Below are 11,472 nucleotides of genomic sequence, written 5' to 3'. Positions count from 1 at the left end.
CACACACACACACACACACACACACACACACACACACACCAGGTTATGAATTCTTGCTGATACCCGGCCGTTTCACACGTTCTCGTCCTTGTCCTTGTCCCTATCATTGCCCAGGCCAACGCCACCTTGCAGGAGTTTGCAAATCTGAGGAAATATTCCGAGGAATGGATCAAATCCTCCAGCTACATCATGGATTCTGCCAAAATCCTCAGCCACACTCTGCCAATGCTGCAGGTATGAAAACTCCCAAACCTGTCGTCTTTGCATGTGACGATTCCGGGCTGGCTTCGCCGTCGTGTGAAAAATCTCCAGATAAACTTTGCAGTGGTCCGCAATGAGATTCAGCAGCTGAATCTTGATGTTGTTCATCGTCTCCTCCACACTCTCTCTCCCCCTCTGCCAGAATTCCCTCGGCAATTCCTTTGTGAAGAATTTCATTGAGATGCAGACAGACATCAATGTCGGCAGAATGAAGGAGACGCTCAGCAACTTCTGTGAGTGAGCATTTGAAGGTCTTACTTTTGTAAGCTGCAGATACCGGGCTTACCTTTATGTTCCTTGCTCACTTATTACCTGTAAAATATCCACGCTATCAGAAAATAGGACTCCTCCTTAGGTTTACAGTACAGGAAGCTTTAGACCTGTTTTTTTTTTTGCGAGGATTTCTTAAGGCGCCTCTCCTTGATGTGATTATACATGTCAGTCATTCTTTTCCACAAGGCCTGTCTTTGACATACGTGTATTTAATTTGATTACTTGTATTGTCAGACCGTATTTCCGTCTTTGTTAAGATGAAACAGAACGGAGGATGACACAGAGAAGGCACAGCTAATGTTATTTTCATTTGGATTAGTAGCAATCAAAGCAGGAATTGCACTTAGGGTCGCTTTAACCCAATCAGTGAACTTCTGAATGCCTACCTTTTACAGCTAACATGACGCTGATGCTGGAGCAGAACAAACACATCCTGAAGCAGATCACCACCTTGTCCACCTTGATGGTGAGCCTCTCCTCCTGCGTCAAGTTCGACCGCTACCGTGGCTTCGACTCTGAAGACCAGCTCAACTCAGAAGCTCAGGAGCTCGCCAAAAACCGCAACCTCTACGCAAGTGAGTAGTTGAGTTCGTCCAGACGTCTGTTAAAGGAGTCGTACAGATCCACCGGACAGCGTAACATGCATGTAGGCCTGGCAGCGGTGTCCAATTTGCTTGAGTGGATGCTGATTTTGGTTCGTTTTGCATTCCTTGACAGCTGAATTATGTGCATGTCGTCTTAATTCACCCACACTGTAATACAGTAAAAAAAAGATTTATGATATTGATTAAACTTCCCCTTTGTAATAAGAAGAATCCCAGTAGATTACCCATTAGGTTCTGCACAACAGAGGGCTACAGCTCAGTTTTACAGCCACCCAGGTTGTTAATTTCCTCTTGACTGTGCAGTAATTCACAGCTTTTTCTGGACCTGCGTCTGTGCTGCTGCCTGTGCTTTCTCTAAAGCCCGTCGGTAATGATGAGGAAGCTTACAGGAGATACGACTCTGCGACAGTTTATCTGGGGCAATGAAGCGTCACTCGGGTAACTGAATTTTGTTCTTTAAGCTTGTGCGGTGACAGATGGTACAATCTGTCTTTAAGGTGTCATCTTCAAGCTTCCCAAAGATGAGGATTCATCCAGGAAGGCCAGATCCACGTCCTCCCTGCCTCCCAGAGTCAAGTACACCATCCGCATGCACATGGACAATGTCATGCGTACCGACAGAGTCCGGGACCCCTACTTTGTGAAGGACACGCACATGCAGGGCAGCACCAAGATGCGCTACAACCGTGGATTCGTCTACCTGCAGGAGAACATTGATCGGGCTATCATTGAGAGCCAGACTGGGCGGAGAGTCACAGACACAGCCGTGCAGATACAACCCTTCCCCTATCCATGCTTTCTTCGAGATGAGTGAGTTTCCTGAATCGCTGAACCCTCGCTCGCATGTAGTGTAAACGAACGCACCCACGTACAGTGCAAACGTGCTCCCGTATTAATGCATGCACAGACATTTGAAAGGATACACGGCGTCTCAGAGGGGATACAAGCATTGATGTGGAATAGTGCACACACGCTCTCATTATTCATTTGCCAGTTGGGAGCGACAGTAAGTAGTCATTCACGGGAACCTGTCACATTATAGCTGGCTCTGCACCATGTGCATGAATATTCACTATTATTGTGCATTCATTTTATATACACACATCCACACTCAAACACCCTTCAGGCCTTTAATAAGCATCTATGAAGAACACCGTAGTATATTTCCAGTCCAGCGTGGCTTTGGCATTACCCTGCGCATCGATACACCACATTGTTTCCAATAAATCATGCTTGAACTTAATGCCTGTGTTTGTGCTTGCCCTCAAGTGCGACTTAAGACAGCGCTGATATCTCATCTAAGAAGCACCAGCGGGCCACTGTCTCTGGCTGGCTGCCGTGTGACCAGCCATAAGATACGATGATCCTCGCCTCTCCCTCCCGTCTGATTTATTGCTCAACAACACAAATCCTGACATGATAGCAGTGAAATATGGATACGTAATATATAAGCACTAAAATCCTATATATCAGGCTCCACATATGACCGGTTGAACAAAATAAAAATAAATAAATAGAGGGGCATTTATTCATGTAAAGGATCAGAACATCCCCCAAACCCTCCCCAATATTACTCTTTCCCCGTCTAAGCCGGGGACTGAATGATAGGCCTTTTGATTTGCTTTTTTTTAATTTATTTATTTTTTGACAGTGATTAGGTGCTCTTGGAGTTTGATTGACAGCTGGCGTCTCTGTATTCCCCAGGTACCTGGAGGCCATCTCTTTTGTCTTCCCGCTCATGCTGATGATCGCCTGGGTGCTGTTCGTGGCCCAATTTGTGAAGAAACTGGTGCACGAGCGAGAGCTGAGACTGCATGAGGTATTGTTTTTTTTAACTTTCTAAAATGTAATTAGACACCCACAGTCAGCGATAAACACAAATTATATCTGATGAGCTGCTGACAGTGTGATACGCTGAAGCTTTCTGTCTGAGTTTTGAAAACAGCCACAAATCTTTAATTAAATGTTCCCCGTCACACACTTCCTGGTTTTGTTATTACACACTACCATCCCTCAATCATTCTGCTTTAAACTGAGCTGTGTGTGTTTTGCAGTACATGAAAATGATGGGGGTCAACCCGCTCAGCCACTTCTTCGCCTGGTTCCTGGAATGTGCCGCCTACCTGGTGCTGACCATCGTCATCCTCACGCTGGTGCTGAAGTACGGCAACATCCTGAGCAACAGCGACGGTTTCCTCATCTTCCTCTACCTCTGCGACTACGGTTTGAGCATCCTGGCCTTCAGCTACCTGGTCAGCTCCTTCTTTGACCAAACCTACATCGCCGGCCTGAGCGGCAGCCTCCTGTACATCCTCTGCTTCTTCCCCTTCATCATAGTCATGTCCATGGAGACTAATCTCACCTTTTCCCAGAAGAGCCTTCTGGTAAGGACCCTCTGAACCTCCTTTAGTCGCGTGTATTAAACTCGCGTGTAATAATTTAAATACCAAATAATGTAATTTGCTCTGGAAGATTACCCCGGAGAGATAAGGAATATAGAAGGAGATAAAATGTCATTTGCTTTTACTTTTCTTTACTCTATCCATCCTAGAAAACAATTTTACTAACACAATGATTCAGAATGTATTAGTTCCTTAATGAGAACGTCTGAATAATTCACCGATGTGAGGTTTACAAGCAGGGGTGTAGTGAAGACAAACTCGTACCTTTTAAATCTTTTTATTTGCCGAACAAGCTGTGCACATTTACACAATGCACCTCTGAAAATATAACTGTGTTTTTTTATTTTGGTCCTTGCTGTCTGATGATCATAAAATTGAGGTCAGGCAGTGTACAATTATTGCACACATCTAACGCCTCTCTCGCCTTGAACCAAACTCTTCACATCACGTCGGAAAAAAGGCTTTCATGCAGTTTATCTCTTCATACTGCACAGAGTTGTCAAGAGCAAATACAAAGGGGATGAAGAGAATTGTGAAAAACAGCATAAATATATATTTCTGAGGCTTCTTTTTCTTGCTTTGTTTCTTGTTTTTTTTTATCCTGTCTAATTTCTCTCTGATTTTCCCGCAGAGTTTGTTCTCCCCGACCTGCTTCAGTTACGCCAGTCAATATGCCTCTCGCTACGAGGCCCAAGGAGAAGGTACAAGCATACAGACGTCTGACTGCCGCTGATATGTGAGCTAACTGAATCAGTGGGAGGCTACATGAAACTTTCATTGTGTTAACCCGTTTAGGAATTCAGTGGAGCAACTCGTACACCTCGCCCATTGCCGGAGACACGGCCTCGTTCGGCTGGCTGTGCTGGCTGATGCTCATCGACTCCATCCTCTACTTCATCGTCGGGGCTTACATCCGCATGGTCTTTCCAGGTAAACTGTAGTACTACGAAAACGTCGGTCTTCCCTCATTCGTCCGGATATCGATGGTTAAATATAGAACCTGTATTTTGTTGGTCAGCTGATCTTGAACACAATGGCGGCGTTATGAGAGCAGAACAAAATCCGGAGTAGCATTGTGTTTGTAAAATTGTGGGAGAAACACACCAAATGACTTTTTACTCTGGTTGACATCTAATGAGGAGAAAACTCTCTGTTGTTTTGCATTTGTGGTGAATTCAGTGACATTAGCTTAACACCCGGCCGCCCTCGGTAACAGAACCCGTAGCAGTTTCTGGGTGTTTATTTGCTCCTGTTGCATTTTTCCTCAATGTGGGGTCATTTTTCACGGCAATATAAAGTCCTACAATCATGACTAGATGGGTAGAGAAGTCAAATTTTCTGCAGTTTTAAAAAAGGGATTTTTTTTGCATCGCTAAAAATAAAAAGGACGACTCTTCATACTATAGATATTTTACTGTTTTTAATTGGTTTCCATTCTTGTCTCCTCTCTCCTCTGAGTAAACACAGCCTCCTTTGTCACTTTGTCGTCGGTGGCAGCTGAGTCGCTTTGTGGCTTCACAGTTGCACCACGGGGTGTAGCATCTTTTGTTCATTCACAGAGTTTTATATGAAACATCTACAGTAAAGTGATTTTGATGAAGCTTAGGTTTGGGTTTTAAGACAGAGGGGCATGTTGCAGATGACTAGTTCAAGGAAAATCTGACGATCCTCACTTTGATAAATGGTGTAATTTTGATGATTTTTTTAATGATGTTAAACCCGCTGGCAGGTTTTGGAGTCCAGAGGGTTCAACTATCAAGAGGATTGTATATTACTTAACCCCTAATTGAAGCAAATACAACTTGGGTTAGATTTGCTTCGTGCACATGTCTCTGAATAGTTTCTCATGTATTATGTATGTAAGCTCTCTTTGCATTTTGTTTATCAATCAGGAAAATACGGCATCCCCGCCCCGTGGTACTTCCCCTTCAAACTCTCCTTCTGGGCCGACCTGTGCTCCTGCAGGAAGTCAAAGAGCAGGATGAGCACAGGGCTCCTCTTCACCAACATCATGCAGAACAATCAGCCCGTCTTCTCCGACGACAAGGGAAAAGGTACAAGAAAAATAAAATAAATTGTACAAGGAGAAACATGATGTCTTTACTTTCATGGCCTGTCATTTTTTTTAAGGCCTGACACTTCACCACATTTATATTTCCTCTCACTCTTCATTTAATTCCTGTCCGCTGTTAGTTTGATTTACGCGTTGCTTCTGCTGCCATGTTTCTCTCAGGCACCAGCAATCTTTCCTCCACGGCCGGCGAGAATTTCTCAGAGCTCCCAGTGGGCGTCGCCCTCCACGGCCTCAGCAAGATCTACGGCGACAAAGCGGCCATTGAAAACCTTAATGTTTCCTTCTATGAGGGCCATGTCACCTCGCTGCTCGGTCACAACGGAGCCGGCAAGACCACCACGATGTATGTGGGGCATGAATTTCTTCTTTCTCTTTTTTTTTTTTACTATATCAGCAAACCCTAGATTAAGATGAATACACATATTGACCACGATATGCTGAATGCGCCCTACATGTATCATGCGTGCGTCCCTTTAATCATTTCAAGGGTCTGCTGCTGACAAGTGGATTGTTTTGTCCAAATCTGGCGCAGCAAATGCACCGTGCCAGAGATTAGCCTGACGGGTCTTCATCAACTGGAGCACTTACATTTACATTTTAAATGTGACTCATTTTGCTGATGCTCTCATCCAGGGCAAAATACAATGAATGCGGCAGCAGAAGATGATTTAACCACGCTGAAAAACACAAAGAGGAGATTTTATATCCTGTGTTATTTCTAGGACCAACAAAGCATCATTTACGGGGGAATGTTACAGGAAAATAGCAAATGAGGCAAAAACAAAGGGCATTTTTAACCTTTTCATGTCCAAAATAGGAGCAACTCTGATTGAAAAACTCTGCGTATGTTTATTTTAATATGGTTACTCAAATGCTCTGTGCGTAGGTCGCTCCTGACAGGCCTTTTTGCCCCGACTTCGGGCACCATTGAGGTCTACGGCAGAGACATGCAGGCAGACATCGACGCTGTCCGCCAAGACCTGGGCGTCTGCATGCAGTACGACGTCCTCTTTGAGCACATGACCTCCGAGGAGCACCTGCTGCTGTACGGCCAGATCAAGGCGCCGCACTGGTCCAACACAGAGCTGCGCCAACAAGTCCGCACGTGAGTGACCACATAATCCGCCGGAGCTGCATCAAAAAGCTCTGAGGCGTACGGATGATGTCTATATGATGTAGCGCTACCGTTTCATTGGCTGCAATGATTTTGTTTACAATGTGTTTCTTTAAGACGCCGTTAAACAGTGTCCTTTGCTCTGTTGATGGCAGGGCCCTCCAATAAAAAAAGGAAATGTGTGTAGGAGTTATGAGGGCTTCATAAGAAGTAATAGCCAGTGCTTGACAACAGTGGCTGGGAATCTGGAAATATGCACGTTCAGATGGTGGCTGTCAAACCGATTTTATGGCTGTAATTGTTGTGATTTGTGAACTTCGGTGCAAGCTTACCTGTAGTTAACGAAATATAATTGTTATGCTTGTTTTTCTTATAATCTATGCTCCAAATCTTGACTTCTACAGTCAGGTTGAAAATGTTCATTTTCTCAGAGCAATCTTTCGAAAAAACTGAGCAATTTTTTTCCCTGTGTCACGCAGAACACATTTTTTTTATCTCTTTCTGTCCCTTTGCGTCTTCTTGGTTTGTGGGGAATTCATTTTTCATTCTGTGGCGTCATTAGGCTGTAGGTCGTGAGTTGCATCATGCGACTATTTCTGGAGGGTTCCCACATGACAGAAGGATCAGTAATAAGCCTGAACCTAAAGGCGAGAAAAGAGTGCCTCTCCTCTGGTTCCAGGAATTCAGAAAACCCCTGCTGGGTAACTGATGGAACTGATGGAACTACACCTCAGAAACTGAGCTCTAATGCATTTTGAAAAAAAAAAAAAAGTGTGTTAACATGAGCTCCATGCTAAATGCTTTTCTTTGAACCCCCCCCCTGCCAGGATTCTGGAGGAGACAGGCATGTACGCTCACAGACACAAGCGGGTGGGCACCCTGTCAGGCGGCATGAAGCGCAAGCTGTCAATCTCCATCGCCTTCATAGGGGGCTCTCGCTTGGTGGTTCTGGATGAACCCACCACAGGAGTCGATCCCTGCTCCAGGCGCAGCATCTGGGACATTGTTCTCCAGCACAAGAAACGTGAGTCTCACAGACACAATGAAAAAACAATACAAATGAAAAAGAAATCACTCCTGTTATCTTGATTTAAGAAAGATCTCCAAACTGATGCTGCTGCTGCTGACCACTGCTGTTACTGCTACCCAGTGGCACAGCTCAGAAATGTGAGAAGTGTAAATAAGCTCTCTCGGCGGACCCTCCTTACCTTTAATTCATCCACCGTCACGTCTGTACAAATATCTGTAGCGGTTATTACGGTAACTCATCCACGGCCTCATTTCTTACTTCGTGGACTCCGACAAACACACAGAAGCAGAGAAAATATCTCCTGGCTGACTCCCTGTTTGTTTTAAAATCCAGTTTAATGATCAGTTGATTGCTTTTAAAGCCCTTTAAAAGCCCTCCTGTGTTGCCTGGTGTTTTGCTGGCATAACTTATTACCCCAGTGTTTTATATTGTTCTTTTAATTTGTTTTATCTCTCTATGCTGGACTCTTTGTCAAACTTCTTCTTGTATTTTATGATATTATATTTTCTGTGCACTTCTAAAGCACTATGTTTTTTTTTTTTTGAAAAGGTCATATAGTAATTTAATTGACTTGCTTATTTATGTAACGCGCAGTGTGAAAAACCTATTACCCTACAATGTAGAACCACTGCAACAGCTACACAATACAAGTGTAATTCATTACTTTGCATTGTACATTGTTAGTCTAATCGTTGGGAGAGAAATTCACAATCCGTAGTGTGGCACAGATGATCCAAACTCCCACTCTAGTGTTTTTTCTCTAAAGACGCCCCCTCGCATCTATTTTCTCGGAGCAGCAGTGAGCAGCAGACCTTATTGGGCTTTCCCCAGCTGGAAATTACCTTACAATTAACCTAAAACTAATCCACACCCATTTCTTTTTCTTTCTTGAGGCTCTCTTTGGCAGCGAGACTGTTAAGTGTCATGTGATTGCGGATGTGGAAAATATCCGGTAATTGGCACCGTCTCAGGTTTTAGTGAGATTTTCGGTGTCAGGAGAATCTATTTCAAAATAAACTTTCTCGAGCGCCGCTTGTTTGTGTGCACGACATATCTTGTGTGTATCGTTGTCTTTGTAACGTCTTTTTTTTTTTTGTGCTTGTTTATTTGGAGCTGTCAAAGCCTTGATGCTCTGACAAAGCCTTGCAGACTGGCTTGGCTGGTAATCTCACTCCTTTGCATTTTACTGCTAGAGAGCCATATGATTTTTTATTTTTTTTGCTTCATAAATTCGTACGCTTTCACACATTTTTACTATAAGCTCCCTGTTAGTGAGTGGTATGTAGTAATGCATGAATAAATAATGGATGGCGTCCTCTCAGAGCGCACCATCATCATGTCCACCCACCACCTGGATGAGGCTGAAGTGCTGAGCGACCGCATCGCCTTCCTGGAAAGAGGAGGATTAAAATGCTGCGGATCCCCCTTCTACCTGAAAGACAAGCTGGGTCAGGGCTACAAACTCACCCTCACCAAGAAGGTAATCCCCCCCCCAGTTCCAAATGCAATGGAGACTTGACTTATGGTACAGCATCAGAATCGTGTTTGTTTTTCCCCACAGCTTGAAATTATCATGAAAATTTCTTCTTTAATATATTCATTGTTAGGCCAGTACTCCATGTTACACCCGTGGTTTCAGTCCTACATGTTAACAGTGTACTCTACGTGAATACGAAGTGATCATAGGTCACAATCTTTGTTTCAACAGCGAGGGAGTACCGGCACATCTCTAATGCATTTTACTCCGGCTGGTTCTTAACAGTGATACATCTTGGACTGTACATGGACAGCATAAATTGGTACATTTCATAGTACGTTATTATGGAGGAGCTGGACTGTTCATGCGGAAATAAATCCTCGGTTTTATCTTTGCCACATTGGACATATTGCAATAGTGGGATTTGTATCTGATATATTGAAAAACTGGCAGATGGACTAAACCCCCACACGAAGGATGCTCTGCTGAATTTTTCAGCGCGCTGTAACGTCCAGCTGTAGGCGCTGCCTGTTGGCTCATTTCTTTTTCATCCTCATGGATGAATAACTATAGCTTCATACGTGCCATTGATGTATTGTGGTCAAACCTAAAGGTGTCCTTCAATATTCTGTGTTTTTTTTCAGTTTCAAGCTCTGTGAAAAGCCCCCTCTGTGTGTCAGTCACTTGAACAACCTCGAGGCACAAACCCTCGGGCTGTGTCAAGAAATGTGTTGCCAGTTTCCTATCTTATCTTTAAATGCTTTGCCAGGTACCTTATTTAGACAACGCATTAATTCAAAGCAAGAACAACGCCTTATCAGTAGTTATCATGACACAACAAGTGGATAGTTCTTGGGGAACTTTTACTTATTTTACTGTAAGATTCAGTAACGGACGGTCGTGTGCAGTCGGAGAAAAGCAAAGTTTCATTTTTTGTGCTTTTTTAAAAAAATTTGTAGATTCAAAACTCAGAATCCGAGAAGATTGACAACGCTGAACTGAAGGCCTTCATCCAAACCCATGTACCTGAAGCACGGCTAAAAGAGGCCCAAGGGGGCGACTTGGTCTACTCACTGCCCCCCTTCACCTCATCCAACGCCTCCTCATACCGCTCCCTCCTGACCGCGCTGGACTCCAACCTGGACGCCCTACAGCTGGGGGGCTATGGCATCTCTGACACCACGCTAGAGGAGGTAAACTCACACTCACCCACACACCAGAACACAGGTTTATAGCACAGACTCGGCGGAGACAAAAGAATGTGCCAATCATCCTAAACTTTATCAGACTGACATGTGAGCAGCGTCTGAAATTACACTGACAGGCTCTTTAAAGTACACAGATGGTAATGTGTTGTTTTTATCTGTGTAGGTGTTCCTCCAGTTGACTCATGGAAACACAGGAGCTGAGGACGGCCTCCTGTCTATCTCAGAGACGGTCTCTGACACGGCGTCCCTCGACAGCTTCCATTCAGACCACAGCGACAGCGGCTCCGGCTTCGGTGACAAGATCGGTGAGTTCGCTCATTTTTTTCCTCACCCTTCCCCCCGTCTCCTTCCTCCTCCTCCTCCTCCTCGCCCTCTCTTCCTTACTTTGCTTATCTCTCCTTTTTATTTCTATCACCTGCACACATCATGTCCATTTAAAAGTTAATGAAAAATATGCTGAAACATCCTCTTTTTTTTAACCTCAATTCATTATTTTCAATTTTACATTCCCATACATCACCTGAAATATTTGGCCACTGCTCAGCTGACTTTGTTCCACAACCTCCACAAGTGGAACAATCATCTTGATAGATTGCAAATGTCTTTTGTGATACAATCCGCCCGATAACCTTTAGCTCAGTGTTCTTCGCCGAGAAAAAAGGCGGCAGCATCAAGGTAGTAAGGCGATGATTGAATTAGCCCCCAAAACTATCATCTCCTGGATCCAATCTCCTTTCTCTGTGCTTCAGAGCTCACCAGTCCGTCCACGGTGCAGGGCATGGCCCTGGCCTGGCAGCAGGTGTCGGCCATACTCGTCAAGAGGTTCCACCACAGCCGCAGAGACTGGAAGGGCTTGATGTCCCAGATCCTGCTTCCTGTCCTGTTTGTGATCTTTGCCATGGGCCTGGGTTCGATCAAGAGCGACCTGCGTCACTATCCGGAGATGGAGCTCAGCCCCGCGCTCTACAACGTTGGGCCAAGCTACTCTTTCTTCAGGTCAGTCGCCACGGCAGAGAAAATACAGAGGA

At 44.5% G+C, this 11,472-nt stretch overlaps 1 protein-coding gene across 1 annotated transcript in view; it reads left to right on the top strand.

The window, feature by feature from the left end:
• Window positions 1-11,472, top strand: part of abca12 (ATP-binding cassette, sub-family A (ABC1), member 12) — a 50,146-nt gene that overhangs the window by 17,684 nt on the left and 20,990 nt on the right. Inside the window, exons 20-35 of the mRNA XM_008298147.1 lie at window positions 115-234; window positions 404-494; window positions 930-1,109; window positions 1,637-1,949; window positions 2,844-2,958; window positions 3,194-3,523; window positions 4,173-4,242; window positions 4,337-4,471; window positions 5,434-5,595; window positions 5,775-5,958; window positions 6,502-6,720; window positions 7,557-7,753; window positions 9,082-9,239; window positions 10,196-10,429; window positions 10,608-10,749; window positions 11,194-11,440. Of these exons, the coding sequence (XP_008296369.1) occupies window positions 115-234; window positions 404-494; window positions 930-1,109; window positions 1,637-1,949; window positions 2,844-2,958; window positions 3,194-3,523; window positions 4,173-4,242; window positions 4,337-4,471; window positions 5,434-5,595; window positions 5,775-5,958; window positions 6,502-6,720; window positions 7,557-7,753; window positions 9,082-9,239; window positions 10,196-10,429; window positions 10,608-10,749; window positions 11,194-11,440 (2,897 nt within the window). The remainder of the gene's footprint in view (window positions 1-114; window positions 235-403; window positions 495-929; window positions 1,110-1,636; window positions 1,950-2,843; window positions 2,959-3,193; window positions 3,524-4,172; window positions 4,243-4,336; window positions 4,472-5,433; window positions 5,596-5,774; window positions 5,959-6,501; window positions 6,721-7,556; window positions 7,754-9,081; window positions 9,240-10,195; window positions 10,430-10,607; window positions 10,750-11,193; window positions 11,441-11,472) is intronic.

Source organism: Stegastes partitus, unplaced genomic scaffold (assembly GCF_000690725.1).
Source record: "Stegastes partitus isolate 25-593 unplaced genomic scaffold, Stegastes_partitus-1.0.2 Scaffold1287, whole genome shotgun sequence".
Lineage (NCBI taxonomy): Eukaryota > Metazoa > Chordata > Actinopteri > Pomacentridae > Stegastes > Stegastes partitus.
Note: the sequence above shows the minus strand (reverse complement) of the source record. Positions and strands in the feature narration are given on the sequence as shown.